At 38.8% G+C, this 23,800-nt stretch overlaps 1 protein-coding gene across 1 annotated transcript in view; it reads left to right on the top strand.

The window, feature by feature from the left end:
• CSMD1 (CUB and Sushi multiple domains 1) overlaps window positions 1-23,800 on the top strand; it is a 1,675,903-nt gene that overhangs the window by 1,518,722 nt on the left and 133,381 nt on the right. Inside the window, exons 47-50 of the mRNA XM_075861938.1 lie at window positions 2,043-2,231; window positions 2,573-2,719; window positions 4,086-4,274; window positions 8,438-8,623. Of these exons, the coding sequence (XP_075718053.1) occupies window positions 2,043-2,231; window positions 2,573-2,719; window positions 4,086-4,274; window positions 8,438-8,623 (711 nt within the window). The remainder of the gene's footprint in view (window positions 1-2,042; window positions 2,232-2,572; window positions 2,720-4,085; window positions 4,275-8,437; window positions 8,624-23,800) is intronic.

Genomic DNA, 23,800 nt, shown 5'->3' with positions numbered 1-23,800 from the left:
TGGCAGGCTTAGGAGTGGGAGAGCCTATCACAGCCTGGCCAGACGGAGCTAGTTCCCGCCCACTGTCTATTTATACCTGCCTTTCCTGTTCCTCCTTTGCTTGTGATTCTTCTCTGCTGGTTTCCTGGCCCTGCTACAGCTTCTTGAACTACTCATCCTCAGCTTGTGATTGACCTTGGCTTTACTGACCACTCTTCTGCTCTGCATTTTTGTACCTCGCTCATCTCCTGGTTTGACTCGGCTCGTTCACTTCGCTTCTTGCCCACTCCCCCATTTCCCTGGCTTCTTTGTACCCTTGTCTGTTTGTCTGTCGTGCACCTATTGAGTGTAGGGACCGTCGCCCAGTTGTACCCCGTCGCCTAGGGCGGGTCGTTGCAAGTAGGCAGGGACTGAGTGGCGGGTAGATTAGGGCTCACTTGTCTGTCTCCCTACCCCGACATTACACTAATTCTGGTAAATGGGCTCTTTCCTTCTGGTGAGAAGAAGCAGTACTGCCACTTTATTGTTGCTCGATTATGCAGAAGCAGCCAAGCAGCCAGCCTCATCCTTCTTTTCCCCTTTATGTCCGATCAGTGGCCGCTTGCAGAGAAGCTTGATCAGACCCCAGTGGGAATAAGCTTCAGTCCATAGCTAAAATAACTATGTGTGAGCCAGCCCATCTGGTATTTGCCAGAACTGCCAGGTGGCCGGTCCGGCCCTAAAAAAAAAAAAAGGATGTTGATACATATTTAACTTATACCCTATGATATGGTAATGTGAATTAGGGAGAATGAACATTACTACTTACACTATGTGTGGTAGAAGCAATTTGCCAGGTTCAGTAGATTTATATATTACAAAGTTTTTATATAACACCATCATAGTCTGCAGTGCTATACAGAGAAAATATTTGTTCACATTGGTTCCTCTGGTATTTACAATTTAGGGCTGCTTTAACATGACTCTAATATGGACACATGTTCGGGTTATATTGTGATCTAAGTTTGGTTGAGTTGAATTACAGGAGCTCCAGGTAGTGTGGCAGTAAAGAGAACTCTAAAATCTGTATAAGATGCCTAAGTTCTAATGTCAGGCACGCTATGGACAGTTTAATAGGCAGTAAAATAACCTCAGCATATAGAGTATCTATGCAGAAGTTGCTTTGGTCAGATTAGAACACATGGCCTAGGTGCTGCTAACTAATTAACCATTGTGCTGCCATGTTTGTGTTTACCAGGACTCCTTTGTGTCTTACAGTTTTAATAGAAAAGATCATTTTTAAATATTTACTCACCTTTACTAATGGATAGAATAAATCATGTAGGAATTCTGCTGATTCATCTATAGTAAAATGGAAAAGAGATTGTTTGGGATTTACTAATTTCTTAATCTAAAAATTCTAAATGTAAATAGCTCTTGAGCTTTCTTATTAGATTGACAAGGAAATTACACAAATCTGTCTTTAAAGGGGTTGTCCACGACCGGACAACTGATGACCTATCCACTGGATAGGTCATCAGTATATGATCTTTGGGGGTCACACACCCGGACCGCACACCGATCAGCTGCTCCGGCTGCCTCTGGGCGAAGGATGTTTTGAACGGTATGCAGTAGTTGGAACCAGAAGCAGATGGCTCCGGTCACGGAATAGTGGCCGAGCTGCAGTACTGCATCTCTTCTCCTATTCAAGTAAATAGGAGCAGAGTTGCAGTTCTGCAGAACGGTCGCTATGCAGTGGTCAGAGCCATCTGCTTCCAGCTCCAACTACTGCATTCCCTCCTAGGCATCTGGTGCCCAGAGGCTGCCAGAGCAGCTGATTGGTGCGGGGTCAGGGTGTGTGATCCCCACTGATCATACACTGATAGTCTATCCGGTGGATAGGTCATCAGTTGTCCGGTCGTGGACAACCTCTTTAAGACTTTTTCACTTTGTAAAGAAAAACCTAAACCTATATTACATTATTTTACTGTTGACCATGAGATGGTCTTTATATTTGCTTGCTTAAACTGTTTGATCCATCCATTGAAATGGTTGTTATTCTATTTATCTTCAATCTCTTATAGCACAATGTCCTGCAAATGAGATTCGCCTGGAATCATCCGGGGTGATCCTAAGTCCTGGTTATCCAGAGAACTATCCTAATTCTCAGACTTGTTCTTGGAGCATTAAGGTTGAGCAAGGCTATAATATATCAATTTTTTTGGATACATTTCAAAGTGAAAAACAGTTTGACGAACTTGAGATATTTGATGGTAAGAAAAAAAATACAATACTGGAAAACTACAGTATATTACTGTAGTTCATTATGCAGTTATTGACAATTTTATGCATGCACAATACAGTGAAGATTAAAGAAATAAAACATAATTAAATTGTTTCAATCTTTAGAAATAATTTACAATCTTAATATTTTGCTTCATTGCGTTGGCCTTTTATGACTCCTACGGAATTGTATGTGCAGCATTTTATAACAAAAATTTCAATATGACACTTGCAAAATCTTGAAACATCTATGGTAATTATATTTAGTAGAAAATATAAAACTTCAGAGAAATTATGGCATGTATTTATATTTTATCTCTCTGTTTTAAAGGGCCAACTGGACAAAGCTCTCTTATTGTGGCTTTAAGTGGCAATATAACAGGACAACACAATTTTACTAGCAAAAGTAGTAATATTTTTCTTCGCTGGTCAACAGATCACGCTACCAGTAAAAAAGGCTTCAAGATTCGTTACTCAGGTTTGTAAATACACTGTGGATATTGCTATGATTTTTATTACAGCTATTTTACTAGCTCACATGGTCTGTATCTATGGCTTTTTTTTAATTCTGTTTCTTGTTATAAATAATTCTTAAGGATACATTAAACCTAAATAATTGGTCGCAAAGAACGAACCCACTGTTTCCAGAATGTTTACAATGTGGGTCAGAGCTAATCATGTAGTAAAGCAGTTTCTTTACTACAGCATTGGACTTCCCATATATGGGACCTGAGGGATAAAAATGTGTTAACTCAAATGGCATTGACAATAAGCAACATATAATGAATTTCCCACCATCATATAAGGGTCTATATTAAAGAGGAACTCAAAACCATGTAGATGAAGCAGTGGTGGCTGTTTACATTTGTGAATGGCTTTTCACGATCAAGAGCTTAAAAAATATAATCATCTAAAAAAATTATCATTCCAAGTGCTCCAGTCTGACATCCACTATGGGTTACAGCCAAATGGTTGCACCTGAATGCCTGATAATGGCTAGCTGGCAGCAGGCATTCTGACAGCAGGTTCTGCGGATAGCACAGCAAGAAAGTAAACCAAGACAGACATTGTAGATGCTTGTCAGTAAGATAGGGAGCCGTTCAGCAGACCGTAACTGTGTTTGTGCAGACTAATCTGGGGTACATAGTCTAAGGTATACTCCAATCTTTACCCTTAACCCCCCCCCAAGGAAATCTTGTCTTTGCTGGGTCAGATACTCAGGTCACAGTATCAAAGATAAGTAGCTAGTAGGACAGCAGATAGCGTGCTGGGTAAAAAGCACAGTCAGGACAGATCGGGGTCAGCAACAGACGGGTAAATATAAGGTCCAAAATCTGTATCTCAATACTGGGTCAGAAGGGGCCAGGACACAAAAAGGTCAACTGAAGTAAGACAGGCTGCGTCAAATACAGGAAAAGCACAGAAATACAAGGAACAGAGCAAGGGCTGATAACAAGCACTGAAACACTGTAGTGGTTCCCCTTTAAAGGTCTAGGAAGAGTGGTGTCCCATGTTGAGTAGTGTCCCTGAAGCCGTACATCCCAAGCATAGTAGAGCCGTGGTGTCCCGTTGTAATGGTGACACCATGGCTGTGGACAGACCAAAACTCTGCCTGCCGAGCAGAGGAAACGCATAGGTGGCTCATGTCAGACTACGGCTGACATTCAGGGCATTGTCTGCTAATGCAAAGTAGGATCTATGAGGTTATGTCTTTAATTCATAGGCATTTCTTACGTTTCTGAGCAGCTTAAACTTTTCTTGCAACAATGTAAACATAATATAGTATACATGGGATAGTAAATCAAGTATAGCATTCTATAAAATATAATGTTGTTATTTTCCAGCGGCCTACTGCAGTGTACACACAGTGATAAATCATGGTGGCATTTTGAACAAGACAGGTATAGAGCTTGGATCAAAAATTTACTATTTTTGTAAGATTGGATATCAAATGATTGGGAACAGAAATACAATCTGCATAAGAAATCCTAATGGAATGTATGAATGGGGGTCCCCAGCACCAATATGTAAGGGTAAGTCATATGTACTGTATGTTATTTACTTTTAGCTTGTTTATTTTGCTTTTCTATTCTCTAAAATAGTAGTATGTGAACTATTGCTGTGCATTGATCACACTAGTCAGTATACAATACTAGGTAAACTACAACTGTCTATATGATGACTAATCCACCAGTTTAGTACTGTGTCAAGCCTGCAGGGAAACTTCTACACATATTACTATATAACTGAGTGACCTTATGTGAGTGACCTTACTCTTACTCTCTGTGTGGAAAGAGGGAAATCTCATATACTGCAGAATTCTCTTTTATGACTGCACATAGTGATCTCATGCTGATGTGGGTTTTGGATATATATTTATCTTTAATCCTGTGTATTACAAGGTAATTACTGTTCTAACTTATTACATTTGCTTGAGCATCAGAAAATGTGAAGTGGGAATCCTGATAGTCTGGCATTTATGAAAAATAGTACAAATTTCAACAATAATTTCCTAATGCTTTAGAATTTTGGATACCATCACACTAATTTAGATTGTGTTTTAGGTCTGGATCATTATCTCTCAAACTAAATTAATTATACAGCATTACTTAAGCTATACACAGAATAGTTGGGCGGTTCTTTTACCCTTTCATCACTGCCAATGCAACTAACAAAACAAAATAACTAACTTAAATTCGTCCCATATAATATTGGTATTTTTACTACAAATTTGCATAGTGATATGACTAAATATAGTAATTTTTCTTATTCATTATTTCTATGGCAAAAATAATAGTTATACTAGCATTATAGTGTGCATGGGAAATGTTTAAGTGGTTAAGACAATCTGTGAGCCAGGTTACATTATTCGCAGGCTGTCAATTATCTCAAATGTACTTAGATTGAAGTACTTAAAGATTCACACTAATTGAAAGGGTCTCTGAAAGAATATTTAAGATATGACTTTCACTTCACCTTTCAGTTAATTAAATATGTTTCGATAAAATGCAGCAGTAAAGGTAAGTTTCCAACTTTCAATACTGGGAAAAGAAATGAGTAAGGCAAAGACGAATACGAAGCACGAAAGGAATTTAGTATACACATATTTCTGAAAATTCTTAATACTTTTTGATAAAGTAAAGAAAACATTTTTTTTTAAAGCTTATGGGGCACAAATTGACGTTAAGTAATAAACTTATACTGTATATGTAAAATTCTGTAAGTGTATATTTATCTGGATAGCGATATATTGGTAGTAGGATGCATGCTTCAAACACACTTGTAAAAAAAAGTATGGCATAACTTGGCATTAAAGGAGTTGTTAACTCCTTTCCATATACCTTTTACAGCATAATATGCTTTCGATAAAACATTTATGGGTATGGACCAATACCTAATTAGACAGTAGCAGAATCACATATTGTATTTCATCACCGTCTGTAAATATTATATTTAATTTAGCAGATTTTTTTATTGTTTATATGACTATCCACATAAAGATATTGAAATCTTACAGTTCCCACGCTGGCTATTAGGGCAGCCACTATAGGCTTATGCTTCTTGTTTTCTGTAGCACTTTTCAGCTTAGCTGTATAGACTAGTACAGTCATATAATTATGGGGGGAGGGCAGGGGATATAATGCCACTCCCTGGTATCTGGGGAAGTGGCTGTACTCCATTACTTCCTAGAAACTGTAACAGTCTATAACATTTCTCTGTCAATAACCTCAGACAATACAGGAAGAAAGTATGTGACTGCAATATGACCGCTCCCTGGAAGATTTCTATAAATAAAAAATAAATTGACAACATATATACGTTATATATATATATATGTATATAAGTGCAAATTGTGGGAAAATAATATAATAATGCAGGATGAACTTGTCCAAAAACAGATCTCTATATATTGAATGTAATTGCGGGCCATTCTTTTTCTCATTGGCATGACCAATTATTTCAATACCCTTGCTTCAAAATAGTAGGTACAACTTCTTCAGTACTTGAAATATTTACTACTTCTTCTGTCACCACAATGCATTTGCTGCAAGCAATAGGACATTCAAGACAATATTCTTTGGTTCTCTTGTCAACTTTAATTTCTTTTATAACCTTAACATTTGGCTGTAGCAGGTAGTCAGTCATTGGTAAATTGCAATAAGTGTCAGTGTATTGGAGAATCCTGTATGATTTCTTTTTAGTACCAGTAGTGAATTCTGTCTTTCAATACATGCCTTCTATTTTTTAACTTTTATTGAGATGTTAACTCAGTAGAGAACATGACTCAGTAATAAATGATGAGGAAAACATTCTTATCATGTGTATAATCAGTAAAAAAAAAACAAAAAAAAAAACTGCACCATATCTAAATAATGTATTGCTGATTATGTATGAAAGGATGTAAAATATTTATGTTGGAATGATCCACATTATCTCTATAAGGCTTCGTTCACATCTGCGCTAGTGCTCTGTTCCGAAGTTCCGTCTGAGTTTTCATCGTAACGGAGACCCGGCAGACACAAACGGAAACCATAGGTTTCCGTTTCCATCACCACTAACTTCAATGATCATAGATCCGGTGCCAATGGTTTCCATTTGTCTCCGTTGTGCAAGGGTTCCGTCGTTTTGACGGAATCAATAGCGTAGTCAAATTTGATATGGATATATGTAGCTCAAGAAGAAACATTGGCTCTACTACTCTAGGATTTCTCCTGTATGAATAGTTAAACTGAATGTTCCACCAATGGCAGACAAATCAAAGACTCATTGTACACATAAACTGTTTCCTTACACGGATTGACTGGTGTCTTTAAAAAGAACGTATCTAAAAAAATATTTGTCAGCTTTGTTGTTTAGACTGGGACCTGTCAATAGAGTTATGTAATTATCATTGAATGGTGAGGATTTCATGACAGTTCTGTTGTACTTCTGGAAGCCTATATAAGCCAGGGTACTATACAGCATTATCTATGTTTATAGTATACACACAGATACGGCTCTGTACGCATCACCCTATCACTACCTAATTTAAGGGTGGATGGGGCTGTACGCCATCTAGTTCTGGAGACTGTATTAGTCTATTGACACTTTTCTCACCATTTAACACCCATTCTTTGCAGCTCTTATAAGGTACATACACCCTGCTGCACTGCCTATACAGACAATGCTGGAATAAAGTTTGTCTCTCCAATATGGCAGCCCCCAAAAAAGCTTAAGAAAAATATTATTTGTCTACTACATATTTACAATAAATCAATGAAATTAAAATTAAATATATGATTTGTTCCCTTTATTTACAAGCAACAGATTCCGCCAACAAATTGCAAATCTGGCAGTTTAATTTGTTTTACGACGTTCACTGTCCACATTAAATAATGTTATATTATAATTATGTTTTTCGTTGGATAGCTTGCACAATATACTACAATACTTATTCATTGCAGTATATTGTGTTTTTTTACTGGCTCCTGAGCAGAAGGATCATTCATTAGGCCCCCGGACTCCCAAGACAACCGTGGTCACCCCTCAATTGCGTCGCTGGGGGCCAGTGGGCTGTCGGAGGGGGCAATTCACCTATAACTAACATCTTAAATTCCACAGTTGCTATTGACCGCGTCATCTAAATGGTTAAACGGGCGGGATTAAAGTAATCTCCGATCCCAGCCATTGCAGTCAAGTGTCGACTGTAACATACAGTCGACAGCTGCTGAGTATGGAGCAGACTATGATGTAGCCCTACATTAAATGTTTGTAAGGGGTAAAAAGTATGGAATTATTATACAAATTGGGTTAGATTCATGGAATTGTGTCTCTTTTTAACCTCATCAACCATTCATCTATGTGTAGGAGCAACAGATTATCTATAAATAACACTGATTTTAAAAAGCATTTCACAACCTAGGATTAAAAATATAAGCGGGAAGTACATTAGCATAACCTACCACTTAACATTTGTTATATAGAAAGAAAATCATAAATAGTCAGCATACTAAAATATTACTGCCTTTAACAGCAACCCAGCTAAAATGACCTTTAAATTTAATTACATATGAACTGAAAACCTTTCGGTGCTGCTGATTTTATCAGTAAGTATATTGCAGTCTCAAAGTGTTAAACATCTAATAATATTTAAATTTATGTATATTTTTCAAAAAACATAATGCATAAAACGCTCAGCTTTTATTTATGTTTTCAGCTATATCCTGTGGAATTGCTCAGCCACCTGGAAATGGCACAGTGTCTGGAAATGAGTTTACTTTAGGAAGCAAAGTGATATATGAATGTAATGAAGGCTACAGATTACAATCTAGTCAACAATCAACAGCAGTATGTCAAGAAGATGGATCATGGAGTAATGCAGGCAAACCACCTGTTTGTCAGCGTAAGTATAATGGAATGATATTTTTTTTCAACTTCCAAATAGCTTGTCTTGTCATATATTCAGATTTCATTTAAAATGATTGTAAAAAATGTTAGTCCAACTGTGAAGGTGCACTGCTCCCTATTAGTCAGCAGGACTACTTTACTCCTTGTTCTTGGCAGCTACTTTTTAAGCAGTTAAAAGGGACTATAGTTTAAATATTGTTCCGTAAAATTTTGTTAAAAATGAAATGACCAGATATGAGTTTATTTGACACCTTTTGGGAGAATGGGGTCCTGTAACAACCGGTAGAAGCTAGGCTCCAGTGCCCACAAAGGGGAGGAGAAGCAAACAAGAGATGGTTCGCTCCATTTTAGTCTATAATCCACAATATATAGTGCCATGAAAAATTATTTACCCCTTGCAGATGTCTCCTATTAGTTCATATCTATTACACAATATATTTGACGCATATTTTAAATGTAATGCTTTTGACGTTTTCCTGCATTTATTCAAGGAGCAAAGTAATTTAATATCTTATCACCCAGAAAAAAAATAACTGCCCCCTTAAACTTAAAGGACTTTATTTGGGCTTGCAGTATTTTAAAATAACCTTAAGAACCTGTAAGAAATAATTAAAAAAAATATGCTTACTGCTCAAATCCTTTCCTTGTTCCCTGCCGTTAGTGTTCACAGTCCAATGTTTTTTTTTATGACTAGTAATGTTTCATCGATAGTCTTGTAATATCATAACCACGTACTCCAATGACTCCTAAGCTACATCACTTTTCTTTTTAGTTAAGGCGGTCACATTCGTTGTCAAGCTCTGAGAAGTTAAATGTGTTCTCTGGGCATTTGGTATTGTTGGTCTATCCTTATGATAGGTCATCAATATCAGAGCGGTGGGGGCCCGACTCCGGGGACCACCACCAAAAAGCTGACAGAAGGGGATTTGGCGGGGAATGCTGCAGCCTCCTAAATGTTTACCGGGCACAGTGGCATACATATCCGTAGCGGTTCTGCCTGGGATTGCAGCAGAAATCCCATTCACTTAAATGGGACCAGTACTGCAATCCCAGGCACAGCCATTGCAGAAGTGTATGGCGCTGTGCCTGTAAACTGTGAAGAGGCCGCAGCGACAACCACCGGGCTTCGGACTCCGATCGATGTTACTGATGACCTATCCTAATGATAGGCCATCATTATTAAATGACCGGAGAATCCCTTTAATTCAAAAGTGGCAACAAATATGGCTGGGTTTCCTGTTGTTGCTTGTGCTAAAAAAAATAGCAAGTGAGTAGAAAACCAATATCAAAATCTCTTTAAGTAAATAAACCAAAATGACCAAACTTGAGCTGCTTCTATAACATTTGATTTACTTATAAATTCTCTTTAAGTTAAATGCATTTAAAAAAAATTCTATACTTGTCTGGCTAGTCTCATGTTTTTTTGTCTCATTATGTATAAGAAAGAAAATATTTACGTGTTTTTCTTTTTATTGAGGGAGCAGGATTTAGCAAAATATATTTTATAGCAAGAGACAAGTTATTACCATCCCTGATTATTTTATCAAAAAGGATCGATCCGATTCACTAAATTCTGTGTTCTTATTGAGCTTGCAATACTGTAAAAACTGAAATGTCTTTAAAAGAGGTATTTATCATTGTTATTTTCTGAAGCTTCAGTGATCAGAGCTTTACAGAAAGGAAAGACAATTACAAGGCCTTGACAGTTTAATTTACTTTTCACTTTTAAAGGGAGGGTTAAGCGAGGGATTTGAACATTTATATTGATTAAAGGCCTTATATTATGATAGTATCTTGGGAATTTCTAATTAATACATCTGAGGTTCTCCTGGTTTACACAAACATGACATTGTATTGCTGTGAAGCCATAGTCTCAAGGATTTGTTGTAATGATTTGAACTTTTTGCAAGGTATACGTGAGTTATAACTCTATTATGCTTCTAATGGCTGTCAAGCGATAATCAAGACCTTAATTTACTGTTTGCTGGGCTATTATATATAGGAAAAAGCTGCTGGAATATGCTTAGTGGTCATTTTGAGTGCATGTGTGTTTTTATTAGATAGTTGTATGAATTTTAAAATGTATCCAAACAGTTACGAAAATATGTGCTGTTAGTTGCTTGTCTGAAGCATCTGTGTCAATGCTGGAGCCTGACACAATGATTAGTACTGGATCAACAAAGATCGCGAAGTACAATCGGTCACAAGCAACCAGGATTGGCAGACTGATCATTGTGGTTTGCTGGACATTGGGTCACCAGGGTTTTCATGTCAACCTAAGACAACACAAAGGGGGAAATTTAACAATGGCTGTGTGCCAGTATTAGGCTGGGTTCCCACAGTGCAGATTTGCTGCAGATTTTGCAGGCATTTTGTAAGCCAAAACCAGAATTGGATCCTGGAGAGCAGACCTATAAAGCCTTCTTTTAAAATATATATTTCTTCTGTACTGAGGGAACCCAGCCTAATGGCGTTTAAAAAGTCGCAAATTATGGCACACGCCTATTTTTCACTACCCCTGCCACTTTAAAAAAAAGTGGGTGGGGCTTAGTGAAAGGTGTATAAGGCCACGCACGGCCTGACAAATTCAATATAATTATTCAGAAACTGGCATAAATTATAGTGGAAATCTACACCATCTTGTAGCTGGCATAGATGTCACTTTCTGGAGCATGGACAACAGAAGTTGTAACAAATTTATTAAGAGGTGTGCGCCTTTAAAATAAATTAATCACATTTTACTCCTGCGAGTTTCAGACTAGATCAGTCTTAGTACTGTAAATCTGACCTAAAATCTAGGTAACCAGGACAAGAAACATATCAGAACATATTTCTGAATTACCAGGTACTGGGCAACAGACAAGATACTGAAGATAACCCTGTCTATTAGAACATGGCACTATAAACATACCTGCCATTCTGTGCAACTGATTTTGTCTCTAGTGGAACATATCCTAATTATGTTTTGTTAGATCTCCTTACATGGAAATTTTTACATAGGGGCTTTTAAGAGGTGAAAAGCATTGGCCAATGGCAGGTTATGCAGAAATTCCTTTAAGGTTTATACAGGTCTATATTATGATTTTTTTTCTTTAGGTCACAATGTGAAATTTTTTGTCGTTCAGATCTTTGTGTATGCTTTGCGTGATTTTCAAAATGTAATTTTGTATGTTTACAGCTTCTACTAATTGTAAATCACTCCTGTATATGTCAGTACCATATTACTGAAGGTTATTATTATTTGATTTATGAATAATACAGTGTAAGACAAGGGGGCCTTATTTACACAAATGTGTCCGTTTTGCGTGCGTAAAAAAATCAGCGTTTTTCCTGCATTTCAGTTCCGTGTGACATTAGTGCATGGTGCGTGTCTGCATTTTTTACGCGCGTATGTCAACCGTATGTCACACGTATCACGTCAGCAAAATAAACTGAAGGAGGTGTTTTTCTTTCTTTCATAATTTCTTTAGCAACTGTTGCGTGAATCACGCACATGACACGAATGTACGTCCATGTGCCATCTGTGATCTTGACTCCAATGGTTGCGTGATGCGCAAAAAATGCACAAGTATAGGACATACAGTAACTTTCACGCAGCGGACACACGCTGCATGAAAAACACTGAATGTCTGAATGGCCCCATTGACGTGCGTTGTTTTCATACGCGTAGCACAGACGTGAAATAAGGTCGTGTGAATTAGGCCTTAGAAAGGGCATATACTGCAATAGTATATTTGTCCTAAGCACTCCCATGATCTGTGCTACATCAAATACCCTCATAAAATTCAGAAATTGACAAATCCTAGGCACCGGTTGACATTGAACTTCACCTATCTTTAAAAAAAATGATTAAATTCACATACACAAAATAGCTACGTTAGACACATTCACTTTATTGGTCCATAAAGGGCAAAGAAAGTTGTGACATTTCGGTCACAGAGAATCTGTCTCAAGCCAATTGCTTTGCATTTTTCATATTTAAGAAAGGACATGGAGATATTGCTGCTACTCTTAAGGGTATGTTCAGACGGCTTATTTTCGGCCATTTTTCGGGCTGTAATTGGCCGAACAAACGGAAGCAGAACGCCTCCAAACATCTGCCCATTGATTTCAATGGGAAAAACGGCGCTTTGTTCAGACGGGTCGTTTTTTTACAAAACGGCCGCTTAAAAAAATAGCGGCAAAAAAGAAGTGCATGTCACTTCTTGGGCCATTTTTGGAGCCGTTTTTCATAGACTCTATACAAAAAAAGCTCCAAAAACGGCCTCTAAAAACGCAGCGAAATACTCGACTATGAATAAAAAACCAGCAGGAAAAAAGGGCCTTAGATAAACGTAAAAAAAAAATAGACCATACTTACTAAGTGCGTAGGTGAAAACTCGTTCCCAGCAGGAAGCAGACAGGTCAAAAAATCTTCAGAAGGAGAGTGCATTAAATAGTGATAGCCTCTCCCACTAGTCTGGAAGGGAGTGGAAAACTAAGTGCTCACAAGTGTGCGCTAAATGGGAGTCCGTATTAGTGTGGTGGAAAGGTGTGAATGTATGGTATAAAATAACTGTGTGTGGTATAGTGTCAAAACTGTGTGATAATGTAATAAAAAAAGAATAAATGTGATGAATGGGGGTCAGTGCTGTGAATAGTACATGGGGTGTCAGTACTATGTGTAATACATGGAGGAATAATGTGCCAGTCGTCAGGCATAACATATCTTGCCAAATCACAACCTATTTTTAACGCCCCTTTTGTCAGCTAAGGCGCGCTGTTCTGCATGCCAAACCAAACACTAGCACATCATGCTCTCTCACACTTGTGAGCACTTAGTTTGCCACTCCTCTCAAGACTAGTGGAAGTGGCTAACACTATTTAATGCACTCTCCTTCTGAACCATTTTTTACCTGTCTGCATCCTGCTGGGAACGGGTAAGGTAACGGTAAGTATGGCCTTTTCTGTGTTTTTGAATAAAAAACATCTGAAAATAAGGAGCTGTTTTCCCTTGAAAACGGCTCCGTATTTTCAGACGTTTTTGGTTAAGCGTGTGAACATACCCTAATACTTCTATCTGTTTTGGACAATTCCAGTTCGTGCTGCTGGGACTCCCAGAGATAAGCTTTAATCTTGTACCTGGCAACAAGTGCTTAATTTTCCCGTAGCACCATCACAGGCAAAATAAATCATTACATGGTGCCCACTGGCAGAAAGAGAGACACTGTTTGTATCTGTGCTCCGCTCTTTCTGCCTAATTAATGTCAGTCCAAAATGAGGGAAACCTCTCAGAATACCCTAATAATGTATTTGAAAAAAGGTTTGCTAAGCTAGGCAACGCTTTAAACAATATATCTAAAAAAAAAATATGCAAGTTGTCTTAAAAAAATAAATGAATGCGAGAATAATAATCCTAATTGCAGTAATAAAAACCTGAACATGTTTTTCCGGAAGTCAGCTATTTTACATCTTAGATGTCCATTTGATAAATGTATTAGACCAGTTTATCATGAAAATTGCAAATATTCAAATACAATATTTTAGAAAATAAGAGCAAAAGAAAAAAATAATCTAACTTTTTGTCATCTTTCAGTTGGGATTTAATTTAAACCTCACCAGGTGTACTGAAGATGCATTTTGTGGATTCAGCAACTGAATGAACCTGATAATGGACCTTGAATTGATTTTTTATATAGGCATAATGTTGGTATGTGTCTGCAGTTGCATGAGGAGGATAAGCAACAAGGGTTTGTTCCTGTAACAAATAATCCACTGACTTTCCGACTAGGCTTTTAGAATAAAGTGTTTCTTTCATGCCTTTTGTGCGTAGTTCTTTCAAATGCTGATATGCTGACTCATACATTGGCATTCATTTACTTGAACATTCTTCTTCAGCTGTTGGCTTAATAGACTAGTTGTCATCAACATTCGAATTCTTCATTTCTTAAAAAAAAAAAAGTCATGTATTTTTATTACTTGTAGGCTTTTTTAAACTTATTTCAGGTACTTAATTTCTTAAAAACATCTGTATTTTGCTTGTTTTGCTTATTATTTTTTTATTAGGTTGTGTAACAAAAATTTATCCACGTTGTAAGGAACTGTTATATAGCACCCTTGTATCGGGCCATATTATATCTACCTCCCTATGACTCGGATTTAGTCTGGAGGCATATAATAGGATATGCCATCACTTGGAAATTGATAGGAATATGACTGTTGAGACCCCACTGATTCTCATAATAAAGATCTTTAGCATTTTAGCCCCTTCTAAATTTTTCCTTGTACTGAGGCGCTACTGGCCACTCACAGTGAAGGGAATTGCAGCACAGCATGACTCACTTAATTACAACTGTTGTAAAGGATTTGCCAGACACAGCTTCTGTGTCGACGCCCGTGGGCAATCAGTCTGCACCTGCTCCTATGTCTGTGAGACTGACTCCATCTTCCACCACTCAGGATGGCAGGCTTAGGAGTGGGAGAGCCTATCCCAGCCTGGCCAGACGGAGCTAGCTCCCGCCCACTGTCTATTTATACCTGCCTTTCCTGTTCCTCCTTTGCCTGTGATTCTTCTATGCTTGTTTCCTGGCTTGCTGCTGCTGCTTGTACTACTGATCCTCTGCTTGTTATTGACCTTGGCTTTCTGACCACTCTCCTGCTCAGCGTTTTGTACCTCGCTCTCTCCTGGTTTGACTCGGCTCGTTCACCACTCTTGTTGTCTCCGTGGGCAGCTGCCCCATTTCCCTGCTTCTGTGTACCCCTGTCTGTTTTGTCTGTCTTGTCCCAGGGTACCAGGTCCCTCACCCATCTCCGTCCCTGTGCCTACTTCTCCAGGAAGTTTTCGCCCACTGAGAGTAACTATGATATTTGCAACCGTGAACTGTTAGCCATTAAATGGGCATTTGAAGAGTGGCACCACTTCCTGGAGGGGGCTAGGCACCAGGTAACGGTCCTTACCGACCACAAGAATCTGGTTTTCTTAGAATCTGCCCGGAGGCTAAACCCGAGACAAGCTCGATGGGCGTTATTTTTTACCAGATTCAACTTTTTGGTCACCTATAGGGCTGGGTCTAAAATTATTATGGCTGACGCACTGTCGCGTAGCTTCATGGCCAGCCATCCTTAGGAGGAGGATCCTGCTTGTGTTTTGCCTCCAGGTATAATTATTTCCTCTATTGATTCTGATTTAGTCTCCGAAATTGCGGCTGATCAAGGTTCAGCCCCCGGGAACCTTCCTGAGAACAAGCTGTTTGTTCCCCTGCAACTCCGGCTAAGGGTACTTAGGAAAAATCATGACTCTGCACTATCTGGCCATCCAGGCATCCTGGGTACCAAACACCTCATTGCCAGAAACTACTGGTGGCCTGGGTTGCTTAAAGACGTTAAGGCCTACGTCGCCGCTTGTGAGATTTGTGCTAGGTCCAAGACTCCCAGGTCCCGACCAGCGGGCTTACTATGTTCTTTGCCCATTCCCCAGAGACCTTGGACCTATATCTCCATGGATTTTATCACTGATTTGCCTCCATCTCAAGGCAAGTCGGTGGTGTGGGTTGTAGTAGACCGATTCAGTAAGATGTGCCACTTTGTGCCCCTCAAGAAACTACCCAATGCTAAGACGTTAGCTACGTTGTTTATCAAACACATCCTGCGTCTCCATGGGGTTCCTGTCAATATTGTTTCTGACAGAGGGGTACAATTTGTTTCATTGTTTTGGAAAGCCTTCTGCAAAAAGTTGGAGATCGATTTGTCCTTCTCCTTGGCTTTCCATCCTGAAACTAATGGCCAAACGGAGAGGACTAATCAGTCTCTAGAACAATATTTAAGGTGTTTTATCTCTGACTGTCAACATGATTGGGTCTCATTCATTCCCCCCGCCGAATTTTCCCTTAATAACCGGGTCAGTAACTCGTCAGGGGTCTCCCCTTTTTCTGTAATTTTGGGTTTAATCCACGATTCTCCTCCGTTTCACCTGGTAGTTCCAACAATCCGAGGTAGATGTCATTCATCAGGAACTGTGCACAGTTTGGGCCCAGGTTCAGAATAACCTAGAGGCGTCCCAGAGCATACAAAAGACTCAGGCAGATAGAAGACGTTCTGCTAACCCCTTGTTTGTGGTCGGGGATCTGGTGTGGCTATCTTCTAAAAATGTGCGCCTTAATGTCCCGTCCAAGAAGTTTGCTCCCCGGTTTATAGGGCCGTACAAGGTCATTGAAGTCCTTAACCCTGTCTCCTTCCGACTGGAGTTGCCCCCGTCTTTTCGAGTGCACGACGTCTTTCATGCCTCCCTCCTGAAACGCTGCTCCCCGTCCTTGGCTCCCTCGAGGAAACCTCCGGTCCCTGTTCTCACCCCTGAGGGGGTAGAATTCGAGGTGGCCAAGATTGTGGACAGCAGGATGGTCCAAGGCTCCCTCCAGTACCTGGTCCATTGGAGAGGATATGGGCCTGAGGAGAGGACTTGGGTACCCGCCTGGGATGTTCACGCTGGGGTATTGCTCAGGAGGTTCCACCTTAGTTTCCCCAATAAACCAGGTCCACCTAGAAAGGGTCCGGTGGCCCCTCATAAAAGGGGGGGTACTGTAAAGGATTTGCCAGACACAGCTTCTGTGTCGACGCCCGTGGGCAATCAGTCTGCACCTGCTCCTATGTCTGTGAGACTGACTCCATCTTCCACCACTCAGGATGGCAGGCTTAGGAGTGGGAGAGCCTATCACAGCCTGGCCAGACGGAGCTAGCTCCCACCCACTGTCTATTTATACCTGCCTTTCCTGTTCCTCCTTTGCCTATGATTCTTTTATGCTTGTTTCCTGGCTTGCTGCTGCTGCTGCTTGTACTACTGATCCTCTGCTTGTTATTGACCTTGGCTTTCTGGCCACTCTCCTGCTCAGCGTTTTGTACCTCGCTCTCTCCTCGTTTGACTCGGCTCGTTCACCACTCATGTTGTCTCCGTGGGCAGCTGCCCTGTTTCCCTGCTTCTGTGTACTCCTGTCTGTTTTGTCTGTCTTGCACTTACTGAGCATAGGGACCGTCGCCCAGTTGTACCCCGTCGCTTAGGACGGGTCGTTGCAAGTAGGCAGGGACTGAGTGGCGGGTAGATTAGGGCTCACCTGACTGTCTCACTACCCTGTCATTACAACTGTGTTGAAGTTGCCCGCATAGTGGGTGTCCGGGAGCACCACTGTGCAGAGGAAAAGCTGAAATGGCTTCTTCTCCTTCATTCTGGAGACTGGTGGGGGTCCCAGAGGTTGGACCCACACTGATTATTATGTTATGTTTTATCCTAGTGATATGCCAAATCAATATGTAATGTAAATACCCTTTAAAGAGGTTGTCTCTTTTGGACTACTCTTTCTGTTAGCAGGGTCCCCTAACAAAAAACAAATGTGAATATGTGTCCCTCTACTTTGACCCCCAGTGATCAGCTACAAGCTTTGAAATAAGTATTAAATTACCCTGCAATGATACCACAGAGTAAAAAAGCACCACACTGTTCCTACAAAAATCGATGTGCTATCTGTATAATGCATGGATGTGCAAGGTGCACCATGCTCTTTGTTAGCCACCCTTTGCTCTGGCTTATAGATGAAGGTCCTGAATAGGAGACCCAGACAATAAATGCAGAATTCCATCATTCACTTTTTGACATTAGGTTTTCTATACCAAACAAGCTGTGTAACCTCTTAAAATTATGTCTTAAACACATTGAAATAGTGGCGTTAATGTCTGAGTATACTTTTCAGATCAAAATTCTAAAAATTAGACACAACAAAACATCTATTTTCAAATGCATTCTGCCAAATCAATAGTTTGTTAGAACATCAGTAACATTTAATGGGTAGAATGGTAAGGCACAATTCTAAAATCCAAATTATGAAGGCAAATATAGTAAATGTATGTATTTTAACCCCTTCTCGCTGTGGCCAATTTTGACCTTCCTGACAGAGCTTAATTTTTCAAATCCGACATGTTTCACTTTTTGTGGTAATAACTTCGGCATGCTTTTATCTGTCCAAGCGATTCTAAGATTGTTTTCTCATGACACATTGGACTTTATGTTACTGGCAAAATTTGCTCAATACATTCAGTATTTAATTGGGAAAAATTAGCATTTTTCTAAATTTTAATGTATCTCCTTGTAAATTAGGCAATTATGCCACACAAAATACTTGCTAATTAACATCGCCCATACGTCTACTTTAGATTGGCATTGTTTTTTGAACATCCTTTTATTTTTGTAGGACATTACAAGGCTTAGAACTTTAGCAGCAATTTCAAAAGCCTGTTTTTACAGGGGCCAGTTCAGTTGTGAAGTGGCTTTGAGGGCCTTATATATTAGAAAGCCCCAATAAGTCACCCCATTTTAAAAACTACACCCCTCAAAGTATTCAAAATAGCATTTAGAAAGTTTCTTATCCCTTTAGATGTTCCACAGAAAATAAAGCATTGTAAAGGTGAAATTTACACATTTCATTTTTTTTTTTTTTGCAGAAGTTCATTTTTTATCCATTATTTTCCCAAAAAGTGACCCCCCCCATTTTAGAAACTACACCCGTAAAGGCATTTATCAAGGGGTGTAGTGAGAATTTAGACCCCGCAGGTGTTTTTCAGAAATTAATACGCAGTGGATGATGCAAAGATAAAATTGCAATTTTTTGTGACAAGCTTGTGCCACTGGAGAATCTTACCTTATAAATTGTTAAGCGGGTTCTCCCGGGTATGGTAATGCCTTACTTGTGGATGTAAACTGCTGTTTGGGCACACTGTAGGGCTAAGAAGGGAAGAAGCACCATTTGGAGCATGGATTTTTCTTGGTAGTAGTTTTGTTTGAGTTTTTCTGGTATTTCAGTTTATAATGTGGGGGCAAAGGTAATCTGTGCGGAGTACATCAGGGCATAATAAGCGGGTATAATAATGGGGTATATAATACTATTATCCATAGATGTGTGATATGCTGTGAAGCAATCTGTTATGCACAGTCCAGTGTCGCACTGATAAACGGTTTTCTTTCTTATCCCCCTTTTGTAACACTCTGCACCTTTTGGGGACTTTTTCTCCTTTGTAGTATAGGAAATTTTGCTGGGAAAGTTCTGCCCTGGTATAATATGAGCGCCCTCGCTTCCAGCAGACGTGCTGTGTCCCCTCCCTTCATAATTCCTACATACTAGGGCCCTGAAACTGAAGGAATGTTCCCCTCCGACCTGCACATCGGGATGTTTTTTCATCACCGCATTACTAGTGCCATAACTTTTTTTATTTTTTGGTTGATGGAGCTGTGTGTGGGCAGTGTTTTTTGGACACACAACTTTTTGATCACTTTTTATTACATTTTTTGTAAAAGAAAATGACCAAAAACAAGCAATTCTGGAGTAATTTTTTGTTGTTTGTTTTTTTTTCGGCACTCACCGTGCACCATAAATAACATATAAACTTTATTCTGCAGGTCGATTTGTTTATGGCCATACCAAATTTACAGATTTTTTTCATGTATTGTTTTCTGAGTTGCCATATTCTAACACCATAACTTTTTTATTTTTGCATGGACAAAGCTGTGTCAGGGACTTTTTTTTGCGGGATGGGTTGTCGTTTTTATTGGTACTATTTTGCAGTAAAAGTGACTTTTTGATCACTTTTTATTCCATTTTTTGGGAGGAGATGTGACCTAAAAACAGGGATTCTGGCTTTGTTTTTCATTATTTTTTGTTCACCGTGCGGGATAAATTACATAAAAGTTTTATTGTTTGGGTCCTTACGGACGCGGCGATAGCAATTATGTATATTTTTTTTACGTTTTTTCCAATAATAAAAGACTTATGGGGAAAAAATGCAGTTTGGCCCTTTTTTTTTTTCTTAAAGCTTGTTTTTTTATTTATTATTTGTCCCACTAGGGGACTTGAAGGCCTGAAGCACCGATCGCTATTTTAATACACTGCACTACATACGTAGTGCAGTGTATTAGAGCTGTCAGTTATTTACTGACAGCAAATTGATGAGGACCCGCTGCGTCAGGTCCTCATCGGCTTTTGTAGAAGGCAGACACAGAGGCCATTATTTGGCCTTTGGTTGCCATAGCAACCCAGCGATTGCATCTCTGGGTTTCGGTTGGGTAAAAACCACTCAGATGCTGTGCTTTCTATTGAGTGCAGCATCTGAGGGGTTAATCGGCCGGATCGGAGAATTTCTCCGGTCCTGGCCATTTCCAAAGGTTTTCAGCTGTAATATACAGCTAACATCCGCTTCTGATCCCGCACTATCACCATGATATAATGGCTTATATGCCGAAACCCCTTCCCGACAGCGCCATATATATACGGCGGAAGTCAGGAAGGGGTTAAAAGGTGATTAATGCCTTATGCCAAACAGTTGTGTTTTTAATAGTTGGGTCTTACAGCACTGTATTTAGCGGTAAGATATCTTTCCAGTTGTAGTAGTCCATAATATAGCAATAGATCAACCTATAAAAGATCAAAGAAAGTCCATAATTACTAAGAAAGGAAGGTCATTCCATCAAGAAATTTGTAATAACTTTGAAAGTTTCAGCATGTGCTTTGGCAAAAGTCTTAAAGGATATGTATACCTGTGTAAGCATTTTTCTTTTATTAATGTATTTAGTATTTTTATTGAACTTCTAAAAATCATTTTTATAAAAAATGACACTATAACCGAGTACAATTACAGTACATCTCAATATCAACAGTTTGAAAGGGGCTGCATGAATTAGCTCTAAATGGTAGGATTGCTGCAAAATACTACGGAAAGAATGGATGACCATAACTAGTATGACTTCCACAGCATTTTGTAGTTGCACGTCAGTTCATCTGGGTGGCATTTACAGTAGCTGGCCTGCCATTTTGAGAAAAACCCCAAACACATCTGCAGGTTGTGCAAGACTCTATACACACCTAATTTGGCCTATAAAGTTGATTTTTGTTTGTTTAAAAAAAAATTCTGTACTGGAAAAATTTGTGTTTTGGTTTTATTTTTCAATGGCAGCATTTTGAAGTTTGGTACTTTAATGTAATGATTAACTTTTATTAACTTTATTTACTTTCTGCGTGGTGAATGGGAAAAAACAGCAATTCCACCATTGTAGTTTTGAGTTGAAATTTTTTTTTAGATCGTGTTCCGTGCAGTTTAAATATAATTATTAAATATAATGGTTGTTATGATTTCGGCAATACCATATATGTGTTGTTTTTTTTTACATTTTTTTAATTACATTTATTTAACTTTATTTAATTTATTTTTAATCCCAATGGGAGACTTCACAATGCGATGCTTTGATCGCTTCAATAATGCTTTGATATACTTAATATATCATAGCATTATTGCCTGTTATTAACAAACTTTAGGTCGTGACTAGAGGCATATAGCCATGGCAGGCCTGGGAGCCATTGCTAGGCATCCGGCGGCCAGGGCAACCCATTGTCACCCCATGGTTGCATTGCAAGGTGCGAATGGAGTGACAGAGAGAGTCTTCTCTCTGTTCCACTGCCTAAATGTTGTGGTTGTTAGATCTGATCCAGTTTGGCTGTATATCAAAGTCAGCACCCATTGCAGATGATGCGGGTACCGCTCCTGTGCCTGTGCCATTCACTGGACGTAATTGTAAGTCCATTTGCGAAAATGTACCGCTAAACAGGATGTACAGTTGCATCCATTTGCGGGAAAGGGTTAATGATCAAAAACAATGTTTCTTTAAGACCTAGTTGAGTTCTTGGAAAAAATGAAAATGTAAACCATCAGGACAAGGTTCTTTATTCATGTTAATCTCTTCTAAGCCGATTTAAACCTTATTTTATTCAGCCAGGGTGAGTTATTTGTTATGATGCCATGAGCTGCATTCTAAAACACATCCCAGCAGTATGTCCATTTATTAACACAGACAAGAAACATTTATTTAATAGTTCTGTCTTCTCTGACCAAATGACCTTTTGTTTCATCTATGGGGCCAACATATTCCACAGTTGAATTTCATACTTGAAAATTTTTTTGAGATTTGTTTAGCTCTCTTTAACAATTTGCTTTTCATTGTATACTTCTTAGTCTTATTTCTAACTTGATAGTTTTCTTACTATTGTTGCTCAAATTGTGGACTTTTCTCTTTGCCTTTGAAGACCCTCTGTTCCCTACAGGTATAAACAGAACATTCAATTGATTTAAAATCCTTTCAAATGATCCTAGCATTTCCTCAGTGCCCTTAAAAATGTCCTAATTTAAAGACTGGAGTGAGTCAGCTTGAGAAACTTTGCCTGTTTAAACTTAAAATGCCACTGTCAAGAGACAGTGGATCTTCAAATGCGGTCATCTACAAGAGGCTTATTTACCAGTTAGGAAACCGGGCGCAGAGCACCCAACATGCATTCCCCAAAACTGGTGTTGGATCTTCTACTAATTGGAGAAATTATCCTGGAATACATTTGCAAAAGGAAAGACATGTCTTTACTTGGCAATTCTAATAATACCATAGTTATCACTTTGCTATTCCCCTGCACTTATGTGATTTTTGCAATATTCTTTTTCATAAGTTTAGGAGGGGTGGTGTATGGTTGCCATTGTCTTTCTTGATTGGTCAGAGCATTTTGGGGCCCACCTCTTTATATTCCAACATTTAGCCCCATTTGAGAGTTCAAAATGTTGCTTTTTTTAAGTGATGCTTAATGCAAATAAGCTAATCAATTTAAGGAAATCACACAAAACCAATTGATTACAGAATAAATATCTGCTATTTGAAATCATCGGAGGAATGCATTCATTATTTGATTTCCAGAAGCTAATCATAAATGGATTGTCTACTTTTTTCTATTAACTTATTTATAGAATAGGACATTTAAAATTTGGATCACATACCTTCCTAATATCATAAACATTAGTCTCACAAGGCAAATATGTCAAATGGCTAGGTGTTTTTCATGTGCGACATAACATCTCCAAAGGTCAAAAAATAGAAACTCCAAAATATCACATATACACAAAAGAGAACAAGGAGTCATATACTATTTATAGTATGAAAATAGAAAATGTGATTCTTTATTATTACACATAAATGAACAATGTAAAAATACAGAGGATCCTAAACAGGATTTAACTGTATATGAGCCCCTATAGAGTGTATAGGTCACCAGATAATAAAAATTCTAATATATCGGTATCACACAATGTTAAAGATAAGATATTCAATTATGGAGTGAATCTATAT

This window comes from Rhinoderma darwinii, chromosome 4, assembly GCF_050947455.1.
Source record: "Rhinoderma darwinii isolate aRhiDar2 chromosome 4, aRhiDar2.hap1, whole genome shotgun sequence".
Taxonomy (NCBI): domain Eukaryota; kingdom Metazoa; phylum Chordata; class Amphibia; order Anura; family Rhinodermatidae; genus Rhinoderma; species Rhinoderma darwinii.
Note: the sequence above shows the minus strand (reverse complement) of the source record. Positions and strands in the feature narration are given on the sequence as shown.